Below are 19,456 nucleotides of genomic sequence, written 5' to 3'. Positions count from 1 at the left end.
GGCACATAAAAGACACCATTTCGAGCGTGGCCGTTTTCGTGCGGGTGACACGTAAAAGCACCCACTACACTCTCTGAGTGGTTGGCGTTAGGAAGGGCATCCAGCTGTAGAAACTCTGCCAAATCAGACTGGAGCCTGGTGTTGCCATCCGGTTTCACCAGTCCTCAGTCAAATCGTCCAACCCATGCTAGCATGGAAAGCGGACGTTAAACGATGATGATGATGATGATGATGATATATATTATCATTATTAATAAATCATAGGGCAGCAAAAAAAATTTTAGAAATTTAATTTACCACCAGTGGTCCAGCGAGAATAAAAATTAGTCAATAGACTAGATGTCCTATTATAGGCATCTCTGTACTTAAAAGAAATATATATCATCATCATCATCATCATCGTCGTTTAACGTCCGCTTTCCATGCTAGCATGGGTTGGACGATTTGACTGAGGACTGGGGAAACCAGATGGCTACACCAGGCTCCAATCTGATTTGGCAGAGTTTCTACGGCTGGATGCCCTTCCTAACGCCAACCACTCAGAGAGTGTAGTGGGTGCTTTTACGTGTCACCCGCACGAAGGCCAGTCAGGCGGCACTGGCAACGGCCATGCTCAAGATGGTGTATTTTATGTGCCTGGTGTATTTTATGTGCCATGTTATGAATTACAATATCCTATCAGTAATTCCTTTCTGCAATAGTAGATAATAGATAAAAATATAGATATCTTATTTTGTATTGAGTGCAAAAATGCAGCACAAAGTGGATACCAAAGTGCTTCAGACTCACCATTTCATTTACAAGAGCCAAAGAGAATATCAACAAAGCAGGACTGCCGGAAGAAACAAAAACAACAATTGCATCTCTGAAGGCTGCATTGGTAAATACCATACTTGCTGTTCCAAAACCTGAAATCCCAGCCAGCAAAACCATATTGGGCCAATATCAAACTGATGTTGTCACGTATATCAGCCCTACATCTGAAATTGTGTCAGTTTAATTTTGGCCTGATTTCATTTTGCAATGCGACGCAACATCAGGCTGATATATTCCTTGATGTTGGGCCAATACGAATTTGAGATTGGGCAGAATGTGCAGAAATAGGAAAAATACATGAAATGCGAGAGATATAAATAAAATTGTATTTGAAACCACAGATAGGTGGTTTACTCATTCACTAACTTGGTGAATGAGTAATTTGAATGGAAGACAAAACCATGTATGCAAAGCTATTCAGCCTATTGTTACCAATGTGTTGCTAAAATGGATTACCTTAAAGAATTGAGGTAACCCATAAATGGGTTATCTTAATTTTTAATTTGTGCAGACTCGAGATCTGTGGCAGATTCATTGTCAAGAGCAGACTTGTCCAAATTTTTTTTCTCTCCTCCTTCGGCCACCATTTTTGTCTGAAGCCATTCTCAAGTCACCAACTCAACCTCTACTTCTGTTGCATTTTCCATAGTCTTGCAAACAGCCCCATGTTATTTTGAACCGCACCATCACTTAATTCAGCTTCCAAAGCCTCAACATCCTCTTGACTCTCACAAGAGAAATGAATTGCGTCAGGGAGATTCCTTGTCTCCGAAATGAAGGATGAGGATGGAATATTTTGAATTAGCTGCAATATAGAGTGCAACATTTCCCTCTGCTGGGACTGTTCCTCTCAAATTTTTTCAATTGCAGTGAATAGCCGGTGATCCTGATAACAGAGATATTGAATTTACCTGCTTCCAATGTGGAAAATGAAAGGATTACATAGGCATATATGGGTACAGGACGTCACCAACTGTAAACAACATGAAATACAAAAACAAGCGAGTTAGATATACAAACAATGAGAGAAAAAAAAATTGAAAACAGGACAAGTAACACAAAGAACTTCCTTCATCAGTTGTTGGCTGTCTATCTATTCCTCATTTCAAGCAATCAACGACAATATGAGTCTTCGAAGACAGTTGCTCCCATAACTTCCAAAATAAATTTTGTATTTTATGGTGGGTCAAAGTTGTGAACAAAAAAGAGGACAGTGGAAACATAAGGAAACCAAATGAAAACAGACATGAAGGGTCGTTAGACCAGAACAAGGGTAAAGACAGTGAACACTGGAAGAAATATTTTCTTTGAATAGAGAAAAGATAGAAGAGAGAGACAGACGACATCCAGTCCTTAGAATGTCCATGTAGGAAAAGAAAGATGGATGATGGTCATGTGTGAGCAACAAGAGAGAGAGAAAAAGAGAAAGAGGGGAGAGAGAGAGAGAGACAGATAAAAAAAACAGTGAAGGGGAGAAAAAGGGAATTAGAGAAGAATGGGAGAGAAAACAGTAAAGAGTCACATCAAAAAGGTTAAGATAAACTTACTTGGAAATGGATGTGCGACATTCAATTAAATAATAGTAATATATATATATATATATATATATATATATATATATATATATATATATATACACACACACACACTATACTCTAGGTTTTTACTTGTCCTATGACAGTTGACTTTGGAAGTATACTTTTGTTGCCATGAGTAATACCAGGAAATATGGCATACAAACAATACTTGTAATTTAACTTTTATCAAATTTCTTAGGGTTTATACAAAACGATGAAGTGAATAGTACTTTTCAAAAGGAAAATATTTATTACCTCAGAATAAGATTAAGTAAAACCAAACAATAGCATCCATATTTATTCTTAAAATGTTCCAACAAATTTGAACATAACTATATGAATCGCTGTTGTATTTTGTCCATGGAGAACAACTTTTCATTTCTATAATTCCTCTCATAACTTACTCCATCATTTATTCCCTCTCCACTTCCTCTGTCTCTATGAGTCTTTCTTTTTCCACTCTGAATGTGTGTAGCATTCTTTTACTCATTGCCTGCCACCAAACCTAGTATGCGCACTTCTGCATCTCTTATGTGAACACATTTTATATCTCTTTTTTACTCTTTCTCTTCCTCTCTCTATATAATGTAGAGCAGTGGTTTTCAACCAGGGTCCATATAATATTTTGTTGTTAAAATTTATACTTCTACAGTACATAAAATATTTTAACAATTGTTTTATACAATCCCTAATAATTTCTAATTATAAAAATATAGTAGGACTTTTTTTAAACTTGGGGGTTCAGTAGTATAAAATAGAAATGAAAGGGGTCCATAGGATTTTCTAAACATTGAATGGCTACGAGGGTCCATCTGAATAAAATAAGAACCGAAAGGGTTCATAGGGGAAAAAATCGTTGTGGAACACTGTAGAGTATGATTCAAACAACCAATCAACAAAACAAGCCAACATTTATATATCAGCTATTCTATAGATACACATATGTAATTATGATGTAGATGGCATTGATCATGAGGGCAGTGACAAAGAGAATGATGAGATTAAAACAGACGATAATTTAAAGAGAGAAAAAAATAGAAAAACTAAACTTACTTTTTGCAAGGATTTTAAATGAGTAATTCTTTAAAGATATTGCTCCAATCTCACTTTTCTGGATGTCAGAGTAAAAGACACGTTGTCTTTTGTAGTCAAATGACAAACCAATAACGTTTTTCATGCTGGTACTGTTCTGAATTGGTTGCACAGGTGGGTTTAGATTAATTTCATTAATCATGTGGATACTCCTGATGGAAGTGACTTCAGAAAACAGTAGATATGCATCATAATCTATCAAAAGAGATATCCAGAGTTTAATACACATAACTGAGGTGTGAGGAATATTTTGACAGCAGTTTTACCTTTTTTACTACACTGTGTAACATGGTTTTTGTCCTTGGGTAGCAACTATTATTTCCTATTTGTTTACCCCTAGAAAGTATGAAAAATGGCTCCTTCAAACTTTGCTTTTGTTACATTTATTCAAACCTCGAAGAATCCCTCTCAACACATGGTTATGATGCTCCCCCACTACTTCTGCCCATGATCAGAGATGCACATATTATCAGCCACTAAGGGACATGTTCACATAGTTAAGGTCAAGTAACTGACAAGCAAATCTGTGGTATTGAGCAGAATATTTGCTATAAGAATTCTGGGTAGGGGTCCACCAAGGATCAGTCCTCAGCCTCCTCTTATTCATCAAAGAATTTTGGGTAGGGGTCCATCAAAGACCAGTCCTCAGCCCCCTCTTATTCATCATAGTCCTCCAGGCAATAACAGAGGAATTCAAAACAGGATGCCTCTGGGAGCTCCTCTATGCTGATGACATTGCTCTAATAGCTGAATCACTATCAAAACTACAAAGTTTCAAGTGTGGAAACAAGGTCTACAATCGAAGGGCCTTGAGTTAATCTAGCACAAACCAAAGTCTTAGTAAGTAGGAAGGCAGACAAATTACAAATCCCTTCAGATAGATGGCCCTGCTTGATCTGTAGAGAAAGCATAGGTAGAAACCCTATAAGATGTGCCCAGTGTAAGCTATGGACACATAAGAGGTGCAGCAATATCAAAGGAAGGCTAACTGGGAAGATAGTTTTTGTGTGTGCCAGATGCACAGGAGCAATAAACACTGAAAATGTGCAGAAAACAACTTCCGTCACATGCCAGGGGGGAAAAACTAGAAGTAGTTGATAGATTCTATTACCTAGGTGACCAAGTCAGTAGCAGAGTGGATGCTGTGGAAGAGTAGCTGCTAGAATAAGAATAGCCTGGGCATAGTTCAGAGAGCTCCTGTCTCTGCTGGTAACAAAGGGTCTCTCGGTCAGAGTGAAAGGTAGACTGCATGATGCATGTGTATGAACAGCCATGCTATATGGCAATGAAACATGGGCTGTGACTGTTGTGGACATGCGCAAACTTGCAAAGCTAGTATGCTTCACTGAATGTGTAATATCAGTGTGCATACACGACAGAGTGTAAGTGCCTTGATAAAAAAGTTGGACATAAGAAGCATCAGATGTGGTGTGCAAGAGAGACGTCTGTGCTAATATAGTCATGTGCTGCGTATGGATGAGAACAGCTGTGTGAAAGAGTACCATACCCTAACTGTGAAGGGTGGAAGAGGTAAACACAAGAATACTTGGGATCAGGTGGTGAAGCATGACCTTCAAACATTGGGCCTCACGGAGGCAATGACAAGCAACTGAGACCTTTGGAGATAGCTGTGCTTGAGAAGACATGACAAGCCAAGTGGGACCATAGCCGTGGTCTATGCCAGTGTAGCATAACCAGCCCATTTAAGAGTAACCTTCAATCGTTGGGCAATATGCTGTGCTTGAGAAGACCTGTTGAGTCAAGTGAAATCATTGTCGTGGCCAATGCCGGAACCGCCCAACTGCCACCTGTGCTGGTGGCACATAAAAAGCACCATTCGAGCGTGGTCGATGCCAGTCCCACTGGGCTGGGTCCCGTGCTGGTGGCACATAAAAAGCACCATTTGAGTGCGGTCGATGCCAGTGCTACCTGACTGGCTCCCGTGCCAGTGGCACATAAAAAGCACCATTTGAGCATGGTCAATACCAGTGCTATCTGACTAGCCCTCATGCCCATGGCACAAAGGAAACACCCACTACACTCTCAGAGTGGTTGGTGTTAGGAAGGGCATCCAGCTGTAGAAACCTTGCCAGATCAGATTGGAGCCTGGTGCAGCCTCCTGGCCTGGTGCAGCCTCCTGGCCTGCCAGTCTTTAATCAAATCATCCAACCCATGCCAGCATGGAAAGTGGATGTTAAATAATGATGATGAATGATATTTCTGTTTCAGTAACTCAGCATTGAATTTGTCTGAAATGGAATGGAAAATAGGCCAATTTCAAACTACTCATGTCCAGGTCACAAAAGCAAAGTCTGAAGGGAATAGTAGTCACTTCCTGTGATTTCTAGATAGAAGCAAACAGGAAATAACACTTACTGACCAAAGACAAAAAAAAAAAAAAAAAGATAAAAATCTTGTTATTTTGTGTTATTAAATACATAAAGCAACAACAAAGTACATTGACATCATAAATTCAGAGAACCAGAAACTGACCTGTTGGAAACTTAATCACTGGCAACTCTGTTGTCCACAAAATGCATAATATAAAATTTTCTTTTAAAAATATTTAACAGAGTCACAAATGATACAATAAGTAATGATTTTTTTTTTTAAAGAAAGCACAAAAACCATCTCAAAGCATGCATAATTTACCAGTACAAGATTTGCTGTCTGCGCCAAGTTGTCCATAGGAGCAAGTACACACAGATTCTGTCTCAGATTTTAACAAGCACAGATTCTGACAGCCAGTTGCGTTGTTGGAGCAAATATTTGTTTCTGAAATAACAATGTTAACATTAATTAACAAAACCAAACAGGTTTATTAAAGTTGAACCACAACAATAACAATAATATACAATGTAAGATCAATGACTTTTGCAATCCTAACAGAGAGGGATATGTAGGTAACTAAGAAAACTGAGAAATACTAGGACCTAACCAGAGAGATGAAGGGATTGTAAAGACAAAAAGGGCAATTATTCCTGTTGTAATTGGTGTATTTAGCACAACACCCAAACTGCTACCTGATAGGCTGAAGGATATTGGAACTGAGACTTGCATTATTAACCTGCAGAGGAGTACAGTCCTGTATTCTACAAAAATTTGTAGAATATTTGCGATTTGAGGAGACTTGATGTGACCAAGCCATCTCGAGAAAATTCCTACTAACTAATATAACATGTAATAGTTAGATTACTACTACTGCTGCTGCTGCTGCTACTGCTACTACTACTAATAATGATAATCTTTTCTACTATAGGCACAAGGCCTGAAATTTTGGAGAAGGAGGCTAGTCAACTACAACCCCAGTGCATGACTGGTACTTATTTTATCAACCCCAGCAGAATTTTAACTCAGAACGTAAGGATGGATAAAATGTTGCCAAGCATTTTGTCTGGAATGCTAATGATTCTGCTAGCTCATCACCCTCCTCCTGATAATAATGATAATAAAGTGCTGTTTATCTTGATATGAAGTCATCATGTATCACACATGTGGTTATGATGCATGAGCCTCTGCACCCTTATCAGAAGAGTTGTAATGATGGATATATTGAGCTCTGTATATTTGTATCCCAGTGTCACTTTGAAGGAAAGTGTTGCTTTCTCATTTAACAATAATAATAATGATGATGATAATATGAAAATAGAGTGGGTATCGAAAAAATTGAAAAATATCAGGCTGTCAGAGAGAATTAAGACTCGAATTGTCAAACTGTAGAAAAATGCAATCCTTACTCTGCAAGAATTCCAAGAAAGATTCTGGAGATTTGTAGAAACTTGTCCTTAAACCACAAAATAACATTCCTACTAATTAAATTAGCGTGTAATAAGTCAATTACATTAACCCTAGTACTAGACTGGTACTTTATCTTATCAATCTCAAAAGGACAACAGGAAAAAGTTGACCTCAGCAAAATTTCAGCTCAGAATAATGCTGCTAAGAAGTTTGTCTGATGTTGTAGCATTTCTACCAACTCGCTGCCCTAAGCTGTTGCATAACAATAATGGTGCCTAATTCTGGCACATTGACCCCTGCCCCTACTTAATTGGTACTCTACTTCATCAACCCTCAAAGAATAAAAGGCAAAGTTACCCTTGTTGGTATTTGAACTCAGAACATAAAGAATCAGAAGAACTGCTGCTAATTTATACAGAAGGCCAGCAATTCTGAGGGGAGGCTCCAGTGTGTTTTGGCTTGGTTTCTACAGCTGGATGACCTTCCTAATGTCAACCACTCGACAGAAGGTACTGAGTGCCTTTTCCATGTCACCAGCACAGGTGCCTTTTATGTGCTATGACTACAATTTCATAACATTCTTTATGAAATTATCCTGGTTAACAGTCTTTGCACACTAGCCACCCTGGCCACATCAATCCTCCTGGTCAGTATTCTTTATACTTTTAGAACATTTGTCAAGGTAAGTCAACACTAATTTCTAAGTCAGCAATTTGATAGACTCATTAGAACAGCAAATAAAATACTTAGCAGTATTCATTCTGGATTCTTAGATTGTGAATTCAAATTTCCACCAAGGCCAACTTTGCCTGTCCTTCTTCCATGGTCAATAGAAGTCACTAGTCAAAGACGGTGCACCCTCAGACTCATCAGAGCATTAAATGGGATGCTTTGTGGTATCTGTCCAGCCCTTTTGTGTTCTGACTTCAAATCTTATTGTAGCTTCCTTGGGTGCTAGATTTAACCCATCTCATGGTTTAACACCCTAAGCCAATACTTTAGCAGAGGTTCACCCTGTGGCAAACATTCAACTGATACTAGTCTCTGGTTTGAGGATATCTCCCTTCCCCTTTTCCTCCAAACCATTCTTTGAGGCTATATAACACTCTACACACATGCAAGCATTTGCTCCTGCCATGCACCCACATTCACACTTGCATGCATCCACATTAAAGTATGCACACACCTGCACAATACACACAAACATACCTACATGCATCAACACTGAAAGATATGCACAACTATACACCCACCCACACTCAAACACACACCTGCAAAAGCATATACATGCACACATCTGCATTCACATTTGCATTCACATATCAACATAATCCACAAAAGATGACAAGGAAATATCCAAAGAAATACTGACCATTTCTGTCTTTGTGGAATATTTTAATGTCGACGACTTTCTTAGCAAGATTGGAGAGCAATGGAGTTTTTCCAGAACCATTGTATTTACTAGCACGGAAGATGGCACTACCATTTGAAGTACTGTTGTTGTTGTTGTTGTTGTTGTTGGTGGTGGTGGTGTCATGTAACAAGGGAGAAAAGAATGGTGAGAAATGTGTTATAATGATGACAGTGATGAAAGAGGGAAAAGAGGAGAGCAAAGGAAGGAAGGGGAGTGAAAAGAGTAAAGGAAATAGAATATACTAGGGAGAAGCAAGGAATGAGGGCAGAGAGAGAGAGAGAGAGAGAGAGAGAGAAAGAGAGGAGGGGCTAGAAAGAGAGTAGGTAGAGAGAGGGGGTAGAAGGGCAGAGAGAAGGAAGAGCAAAAAGAAAGAGTAGAGAAGAGAGGGAGGGAGAAGGATAGACAAAAAGAGAAGCACCAGGACTGTGTGGAGTAGAGCAAGGTGAAGAGACAAAGAGAGGGAGAGAGAGAGAGAGAAGGGAGGAGAGAAAATATAGTAAAACAGGAGAAAAGGAAAAGAGAGAGAGAGGTAAGTGAAGAGGTGAGAAGGATGGGTAGGGGTGAGAGAAGAATAAAAATATCAGAGAGAAAGTAAGGTCAAAGTTCATTACCTTTCAATCCAGTAAACATGTTTCTTATAAACTGTGAGAGACATACACTGTGTAGTGTTGGTTATAATGATGTGAGGCTCACTGCCATTGATGGCAATCCAACCAATCACGTTCATCCCTTTGTCGCAATAATATAGGCGGTCAGTCTCATAGTCTACAGATAAACCATGCGGTTCCCGTAGACTGTTGTTTAGCAGGACTACTCTCTTGCTACCATCCAGTTGAGCGCGCTCGATCAAAGGCTTGGTGCCACAGTCAGTCCAGAACAAGTAGCTACAGAGATAGATACATAGAGATATATAACTATACAGAGAGAGAGAGAGAGAAATACATACATATCTATATATACATATATCTGTGTGTGTATATAAAAGTTTCAAAAATTAAACAGAAGCTCGAAAAAGGATGTACTCTTTCTTTGTCAACTGTACTTCAAAAAATCATTAGAATTTCATTCCTTTAACAATAATATTGTTCATTTTTGGTGGTTACCAAATCCATCTACCAAATCTACTCACAAGGCTTTGGTCAGCCTGAGACTATCAGAGAGGACACTTACTCAAGGTGCCATGCAGTGGGACTGAACCTGGGACCATGTGGTTGGGAAGCAAACTTCTTACCACACAACTACACCTGTGTTTAAACAATTTTTCATTTATATGTTGAAGATTATGATGATGTTCAAGACAAGTTTACTTTTCTATGCTTGCATGATTATACTTTCTTTTTACAAAAGAGAAAAAAGGAAGTGGGGAATGGTCATGGGTGAAATATTTTTGATCATGGAAGAGTCTATTGGATCAGAGCAAACTTCTTAACTAATATGACCACAAGCCATGAAAATTACAAAAGCAATCTGTTAACAGTTGGATAAGAATCAAGGCACGAAATAAAAATGTAATACTTACCCTTTCATAGGATGAACAGCAATGGCACATGGCTTGTCCAACACATGGAAAATCAAAACGTATCGATACTGTCCATCAAGTCTGGCTACTTCAATAGTAGAGCGGCTACTGTCTGTCCAGTATATATTACCTGTTAAGTGTATTGGAAATGTCATATCAATAATCCAGATCCTTTAAAAAAAGGAAATAAAAATATCTCTTTTAGCTGGCACATGCATCATCATCATTCAATGTCTATCTTGCATACTGGCATGAGTTGGATGGTTTGACAGGATGTGACTAGCTCCAATGTCTCTTTTGGTATGTTTTCTATAGCTGGATGTTCTTCCTAATCCCAACCACTTTACAAAATATGCATGCATTCATGCATGTATACTTACATACACAGAAATACACAGCTTGCTAATTGTTCAGAAGATCAACAACTGTTGTTGAGGTAACAACAGGAGACCGTGAAGATCCACCATTAAATACAGTAAGGTAGCTTGTCTGCCACTCTATTGACCTTGCCATTGATAATCATCCTTTCTATTACAGCTACAAGGCCTGAAATGTTTTTTAGTGGGAAGAGGCTAGTTGGTGACATTGAACTCAGTGCTCAACTAACCGATACTTATTTTACTGACTTCCAAAGGATGAAACACAAAGTTGACCACAGTAGTATTCGACCCCAGATCATGAAGCCAAAAGAAATATTGCATAACATTTTATCCAGTGTGCTAACAATTCAGCCAGCTTGTTGCATTAATAATAATAACAATAATAGTCCTTTCTACTACAGGCACAAGGCCTGAAATTTTGGGGAGGGGGATAGTTGATTACATCAACCCCAGTGCTTGACTGGTCCTTATTTTATCAATGCTGAAAGGATTTAAGGCCAAGTGAACCGCAGCAGAATTTGAACTCTGAATGTAAAGATGGATGAAATGCTGCAAAAAATTTTGTTCAGTGAGCCAACAATTCTTCCACCTCACCATCATAATAATAATAGTATTAATTCTTTCTGATATAGGCACAAGCCTTGAAGTCTAGCAGGAGAGGGCTAGATGATCAACTGGTACTTATTTTATCAACCTCAGTGGCATGTCATGTCGCTAAGCATTTTGTCCAGCATGCTAATGATTCTGCCAGCTCACCATCATCATAATAATAATCCTTTCTACTAAAGGTACAAGGCTTGAAATTTTTGGGGAGGGGTAAGTCGATTACATCAACCCCAGTGTTCCACTGGTGCATATTTTATCAACTCCCAAAAGGATAAAAGGCAAAGTTGGCTTTGGTAGGATTTGAACTCAAAACGTACAAAGGAATGAAAGGATGCATTTTGCCAGCTCCCCAACTTTTAACAACAACAACATTCATCATTATTATTGTTGTTGTTATTATTATCATTATCATTATTATTATTGGACATAGGAGCAGGCGTGGCCGTGTGATAAGCAGCTTACTTCCCAAGCATATGGTATGGTCCCACTGCATGGCACATTGGGCAAGTGTTTTCTTCTATAGCCTCAGGCTGACCACAGCCTTACGAGTGGATTTGGTAAACAGAAACTGAAAGAAGCTTGTCACATATATGCATATATCTATGTATGCATGTCTTTGTGTCTGTGCTTGCCCACCCCCACCCAACCATTGCGTGACAACTGGTGTTGGTGTGTTTACATCCCTGCAACTTAGTGGCTTGGCAAGAGCAACTTGTATAACAAGAACTAGGCTTCAAAAATAAATCTTGGATTTGATTTGTTCGGCTGAAAACCCTTCAAGGTGGTGCTCCAGCATGGCCACAGTCAAATGACTGAAACAAGTAAAAGAATAAAAGAATATATATATTCATTGCTCCCCGCTACCATCCTCCATATCATTCCATCTCTCTCAACCACCGTGATACCTATTCTTTTGCTCCTTTCAATTACTGGACTCAAGTTATGCATTTGTAATGGACAGGCTCTACTATCCTTCCTTCTCTACTGCCACTCATCACTCCTCCATCACTCAGGCCACTTCTTACTGACATCCATCACTCACTCATACCGTTGTTTGCTATTATTACTATCCATCACTCTCTCTTCTCCTCTACCATTTTTTCACCCAATCCGTGTCTTCTACCATATACTTATATCCTTCATCCACTCATCTTGTTTCTTCTTGTCAATGCTCTTGAATGAATGAACATATCACTAAATATTGAGGACTCTTTAGTCTTACAGAGTACCAAGCATCCTTCACCAATGCTGGTGTTATGATAAAATGCACTCAGTGTACTCTGTATAGTGGTTGGTGTTAGGAAGAGCATCCAATGATGACAAATAAATAAAAGAAACTACTCACCGGCCACCCAGTCAACGGCGATGCCCTCAACTGTATTAATAGCATTCACAGTATTCTGTGCATTCGTGGTGTCATCCAGAGGCACTATCTGTTTCCTTTTGGTAAGATCCCTCTTGATTCGGGAGATGGTACGGCTGCTGCTGTCAACCCAATAAATATAATCCTCTCCTACAATTGCAAAGATTAAAGAAAAAGGTTAGAAAATCAAAATTTTTAATTTCAAATAAAACATAGCTTTATGGACTACAACAACAGGGACACTTTTACATGGTTATCCAAACTGCTAGTAACAGCAGCCAGTTGGCTCTCAAGTTACATCCTACAGACATCCTTTGTTTTTGAAGAGAACCAAATTAGCGGCTTTACACTTGTTGGGTATTGAGGTGGCTCATTAGGCCAATATTGGCATAAAATTGACAGAGGATCACATAATGGCAGAGTCAGGACCCAGTGGGACCCTTGCTTTCCATGCAATCCTCCAATCTTTAGTTTCTAAAATTATTTCTGATTCTGAGGGCTACTCCAGAGTACAGCCTTTAATTGTTTCCCAAAAAATTAAAATTAAAAAAAAAAGCAATGTGATCTGAGATACACTAAAACACAGAGACTGGTCATTGCTGGAATAACTTCAACCATACAGTGAATGCACACAGCCTAGCGGTTAAGGTGCTCAGCTCACAATCATTATATCATGGGTTCAATTCTCAGGCCTGGCAGCAAATTGGGTACATGGGCAAAGCACTTCATTCCATAGTGCTTCTACCCCAAACAGCTGAAAATGAACACTGATAACAGTTGGGGCAAAGGGTGGACACACATTCAGTTGAACAGCGAGAATACTATGCATTGAAGCATGTGATTGTGTGTAAAGATGTGCATGTGTGCATATATGTAAGCCTCTGTATGCGTGTTGATTTTGTGAGGTTGGTTTCACCATTCATTCTTTCAGGGTCAATAAAATAAGTACCAGTTGAGCACTGGGGCCGAAGTAATTGATTTAACTACACCAGGGTAAGACTATAAAAACTGTACCCCTCTGCTGAGCCATGTCAAGCCAGTGTGGTAGAGTAGGCTAATCAAATCAAACCAGTATGATCTCAAGCTCAAATTCACAACCTCCACATCAGTCTGTAGTTGATGGAGAGAACATACTGAGGCCTTCGTCCTGCAGTGGACTGAACATGGGCAATCCCATCTAATCCAATTCAGATGTATGTGAAAATGTGTGAACACATGCATGAATGTTTATTTCCACAAGTCATCACATCAATAGTGTTTGGGCAACAATGATGCTATGTATAAGAAGGATAAAAAAGGGTAAAGACCCCCTTTAGTCATGGGATTGCACCTAGAAAGTTACCCTCCAATGCACAAGTCCGAGCAAGGTTGTTTATGGAAGACCAGCAATTGCCCATGCATACCAACCACACCTCACCAGGCCACCAATGTTATTCAAAGGAAAGGCAAAAGCCAGTACAGTTTGGCACCAGTGATATTGCAACTTATTTCTACAACTGAATGAACTGGAACAACATAAAATAAAGTGTCTTGCTCAAGAACACAACAAACATCCTAGTCTGGGAATTGAACTCACTACCTCATGATTGTAAGCCTGATGCTCTAACCACTGAGCCATGCGCCTTCATGATGTTATGATTACTTCTCCAAAAAACATTACGTCCAGGTCAGCATCCTCAGTGGTTTTAACATATGGAAACTAGCAGAATGATAAATACCATCAGTAAAAGAAAAACAACAAAGGAATGGTAGCAGAAGGGCACCAGGTTGCAGATATAATGCTACAATAAGTTTCATCTAACCTGTGTCTGCATCAAGACATTGTTTACTTGCTTCACCCTTTCCTTACCAAATTTCTGTTGAAAGATGCTACCCTTGTTTCAATTAATTATGAAAATATTGAAGAATTTAGTGAAGTAACTTTGTCTTTATTAAGTTGGTGTTTGGAACATAAATTAACATGAAAATTAGATGGAAGATTTCAAATTTAGATCAGTTTAAAAGAGTAAGTTGTTATAGAACAATGGACAGTGACAGGTGAGCTAGTAATAAAAGGGTTAAAGCGTTTAAAAAAAAAGTAACAACTGTCACACAGTGGTCATAAAAAATGTCTAACCATTGTGTGCTTCATTGAGGGAATAAGTACATTAGGTGGAAATGGATGAATTGGCAACAAGAAGGACATCCAGCCATAGAAAACTCTGCCCCCAATGTAGTCTCTTCTGATCCATGCAAGTATGGAAAAGTAGGTATAAAATAACAACAGTAATGATGATGGTGAAGGTAGTAGTGATGATAATGATGATGGTGGTGGTAATAATGATGATTTGTCTGGTGGTGACGGTGATGATGTTCTGAAAGCAAGAACAAACATGTAAAATTGTAAACTTACTTGCATCAAAGTCAATGGCTGTGGCTGTAACAATCTGAGGAATGGCAGGTAGGGCACGAATACTGGTGCCATTTCCATCAAGAGGCATTCCACGAACTTCATTGTTTATGCTGTACATGAGGAATGTGCGGATTCCTGGGGAACAAGAAGAAGGAGAGGACGGTGAGGAGAAGTCACTGTAAAGACTAGTCATAGTATTTAAGTTCACCATCTTAGATTTCTTTATTAAACCATGAAGAACTGAACACAGAGGGACAATACAATGTAGAATTTTTCTTTTCAACACCCATCAATAGGGATTGAAAGCATTTAGTGACATGGACACAGAAAATAACAAAGTGTTGTTTTAACAACTAAAATTCTCAAAAGAGGGAGAAAATAAAACACTGACTAGGGTTAACTGTGGAAAGAAAAACCTATGAAAAAACCATGAGAGCAAAGCACCCTTTCTCTTTTAGTCTTATAGGTTCATGCTCAAAGTGTGTCCATCCTTCATGCGAACCATCCTTGCTACATTCACCCACCTTTTATTCAAATTTTCATTAGACAAAATTTGCCTCCCTACTTTCACCTTCCTTTTCAACTAATACTTGAAAAAGTTGATGAGAGGTTGGCTACATAGGAAAGTATTTGTCTCTAAGCCTTTCAAGTGAGACCACCATACACATTCTTTCACCATAACAGACTCGTCCCACACGTGACACCAGCCGTTTGACATAGGCCCACAAGTCTGAAATATTTGGACATTGCAAGAGTGCAATCGGTGTCTGTAGACCTTATCCAAAATGGGTAATGCTCCCCAATAGCACTGTTAGGCCAGGGATCTCTGGAAATTGTCCATAGGTCCTGGTTTGAAAGCAGTCCTGAAAAGGAGATGTAATATATGTGTATGATGGATGGATGGATGGATGGATGGACAGGCAGCCAGACAGATAGATAGGCAGGTAGGTAGGTAGATAGATAGACAAAAAGAGAGAGAGAAAGAAAAAGAAAGTGAGAAAGAGAAAGGCAGACTAATAGAAAGATAGATAGGGAGAGAGAGGCATAGATAGATAGACAGATATGTAAATAGACAGACAGGACAGATAGAGAGAGAGAGAGAGAGAGAGAGAGAGAGATGGAGACATAGAGGGATGGATGGATGGATGGATAGATAGACAGACAGACAGATACATAGATACAGATAAATAGACAGACAGATAGAGAGATAAATGTTTAGGTGTGTATGTGTATGGTTCAGTGGTTAGGATTTCTGGCCTTCACTCAGGCTACCCAGGTTTAATTCTCAGCACGGGAACATTTATTTTTTGACCTCACTGGTGCTCCATAAAAAGCACTCAGTATACTCTGTCAAGTGGTTGGTGTTAGAAACAGCAACCAGTTGTAGAAATCATGCAAAAGCAGACAGCAGAACTTGATACAGTCTTCTGGCTCACCAGCCTCTGTCAAACCATTCAGCTTATGCCAGCATGGCGAGCAGATGTTAAATGATGATGATGATGATGTGTGTATATATATATATATATATATATATATATATATATATATACACACACACAGAGGGTGCGATGAGTAAATTGTCACCATTTTATATTTTTAATTTCAGGCACACACATTGTTTGTTTTTGGTTTTGTCAACTAAGCAATATAGTAGGGTCAGTTGGGTACTGTCTGCGAGAAAAACAGCACCATGACACAATTCACTCTGCCAGAAATTTGGAAATGATGTGCTGTACTGCTTGGCATTCAAGCCAGAAGCTCCAATATGAACACTTTAGAGTACTTGTGTGTCACTCTGAGGACATGTACCAAGAGTGATAAAAATCAAATATTCAGTCAACATCATGGTGTTTGTGGTGATCACTAGTGATGGTGACATTATGCTTCCATTCATCTTCCCACATGGCCTCAAACTCAACACGGAGGCCTACATTAAGTGCCTGGATCAAGCGGATGGCTACTGGATGACCCTATGTCTGGCAACAGGTCTCTGCACCATGCCACAGAAGCAGGAGAACCCAGTCATGGCTGTCAGACAATTTCTACGACCACATCACTCCTAACATCTGGCTACCTAACTCGCCAGACTGCAAACCCCTTGATTAATATGTGTGGGGCACAATTGAGCAAGAGATCAACAAAATTCCTTGTAACACTAAAGATGAAATGAAGGCAAGGATTATGGCAGCATTCACCAACTTAAATAAGGAGACTGTCCAGAAGAGTTGCAGGAGATTCCAAAGTCATCAGGAGGTTCTGTTTGAAGCCAATGGCGATGTTATTGAATAAATTTAATCTTTAGTATTTCAAGATATTTTTATGTAATTTTGGTAAATATATCTGTTAAAATGAGATGTCTGCTATTTTTATTTTTGCGTAATTTAGACAACAAAATATTCACTGTGTATATATATATATATATATATATCCCTCTCTCTCTCAGAGAGGCACAAGCACCTACACAAACACCAGTAACTTCTGCCTACCAAATTCAATTACAAAGCTTCAGTCGGTCCAGGCCTATAGCAGAAGACACTTGCCCAAGGTGCCACACGGTGGGACTGAACCCGAATTCATGTAGCTGGGAAGCAAGCTTCCTAGCCACACTGCTCTGCCTGCACACACACACACACACATATACACACATGTATATAAACATAAGCAACAGGGAAGATGGTCATTTCCCAAGGTAGACATAATATAATTATTTTCAAAATCCAATAAAATGAAGGTATTTTAACAACAAAGACACCAAGGTAGAGTTGAGGATACACAAGTCTAACAGTGTCTCTGTTATCAAAACACCTTGATTCTACAAGAATATGAAAATAATTATGTGTGTGCATCAGTCTGTCTGTGTACACACACACACACACACTAGACACACCAGTGGTTACCACAATTTGTACATGGATAGCTGTCCATTTCTAATCAGTTTTATTTAACAACTGTAAGTATTTCTACAAAATACAGGCATAGTAAAAATATGTGGAAGTATATAGTGCGTGTTTATTTGGCAAGAAAAAAAAAGGACCATCTTGAAATATAACAATATCTGTTTCAACATAAGATTTCACATCAGGAATCTTGCAAACCAAATTCATAAACGTGTGTGTATAAGATATGTTGTGCTTGAGATGACCCGGCAAGCCAAGTGAGATCGTAGTTGTGACCGATGCTAGCGTCACATAACTGGTTCATTCAAAAGCGCCCTTCAATTGTCAGGCATAATGCTGTGCTTGTGAAAACCTGTTGAACTGAGTAATATTGTATTCGTGACCAATGCCAGTGCTGCCTGACTGGAACCTGTGCCATGTAAAAAGCACCATTCAAGCGTGGCTGATGCCAGTGCCACCTGACTGGCTCCTGTGCTGGTGGCACATAAAAAGCACCCACTACACTCTCGGAGTGGTTGGCATTAGGAAAGGCATCCAGCTGTAGAAACCTTGCCAAATCAGATTGGAGCCTGGTGCAACTTCCTGGTTTGCCAGTCCTCAGTCAAACTGTCCAACCAGCATGGAAAGTGGATGTTAAATGATGATGATGACATACACACACACACAATGAGAGAGAGAAAGATGGGAAAGAGAGAGAGAAGAGGTAGAGAGGGACGGATAGAGAGAGAGAAAGAGAGAGGAAGAAAGAGAGAAAAACAGAAGCACATATAGAGACATTGAGAAATGATAATAGCAACAAACAACAAAGAAACTGATAAATTCCAAAATGTGACCATATTAAAGATGACATGACGCACCAATACATTTGTTGTCCTTTAGCTGGTAACCAGCAGTACAGACACAACGTCGACTGGTCTCATTATGAGGAAGACATAATTGGAGACAGTCACCATTTTTGACAGTGCAGGCATTACTACCTAAAAAAATGAAAGACACAGAAAGATTAGCAGCAGGAAGTCATCTGGCATTAAAAACAACGCTTTAATAGTCAATAATAAATATTTGTCAAACAAATATTAGTATACAAAAACAAATGTAAAAACAAGTGAAGGAATTTAAATTAGTCTGGATATTAATGATCGTTGTTATCAACTTCATAGCTTCCTGCAAGTATTTGGCTAGCAGGGTAATCTATAGGAATATTGATGAATATTCTTATTTCATCATCCAGTCAATAGCTCAGTTCATGCTAAAAATGTTTCAGTAGCACGGTAAGTCTTTTGCACATGATATATTACATCATATAATGTGATGGTACAGTATTTCCATTATTTTATATGCTAAATCACCAACCTATTCATCAGGCAACACGAACTATTGATAGGTAAAATGAAGTATGAAAATTATATAATTATGACACGATATGTAATACGTGTGCCAAGAAATTCCATGCTATTGAATGAAATATTTCCAGTATGAATTGAACTATTGACTACCATCTACAATTATTACACACACACATGAAATAATATAGCCATTTATGGATCAGTCTGTATATGCTGCCAAACTAGATTCTGATCAATCATGGTGACTTAATAAAAACTGATTGAGATTTTGTTGATCCTTATTTGTAGCAAATCATGTAGCATTAACTTTGTTTAT

The 19,456-nt window shown here is 38.8% G+C and overlaps 1 protein-coding gene across 4 annotated transcripts in view; it reads right to left on the bottom strand.

Moving 5' to 3' along the window:
* LOC106879043 (low-density lipoprotein receptor-related protein 1B) overlaps positions 1-19,456 on the bottom strand; it is a 208,271-nt gene that overhangs the window by 96,117 nt on the left and 92,698 nt on the right. For all 4 annotated transcript variants that reach the window (XM_014928457.2, XM_052975989.1, XM_052975991.1 and 1 more), the window contains 8 exons: positions 18,652-18,771; positions 14,898-15,032; positions 12,488-12,655; positions 10,157-10,286; positions 9,249-9,521; positions 8,596-8,717; positions 6,138-6,260; positions 3,447-3,680 (listed from right to left, as the gene is read on the bottom strand). In XM_014928457.2, the coding sequence (XP_014783943.1) occupies positions 3,447-3,680; positions 6,138-6,260; positions 8,596-8,717; positions 9,249-9,521; positions 10,157-10,286; positions 12,488-12,655; positions 14,898-15,032; positions 18,652-18,771 (1,305 nt within the window). The remainder of the gene's footprint in view (positions 1-3,446; positions 3,681-6,137; positions 6,261-8,595; positions 8,718-9,248; positions 9,522-10,156; positions 10,287-12,487; positions 12,656-14,897; positions 15,033-18,651; positions 18,772-19,456) is intronic.

The sequence above is a fragment of the Octopus bimaculoides genome, chromosome 23 (genome assembly GCF_001194135.2).
Source record: "Octopus bimaculoides isolate UCB-OBI-ISO-001 chromosome 23, ASM119413v2, whole genome shotgun sequence".
Taxonomy (NCBI): domain Eukaryota; kingdom Metazoa; phylum Mollusca; class Cephalopoda; order Octopoda; family Octopodidae; genus Octopus; species Octopus bimaculoides.
Note: the sequence above shows the minus strand (reverse complement) of the source record. Positions and strands in the feature narration are given on the sequence as shown.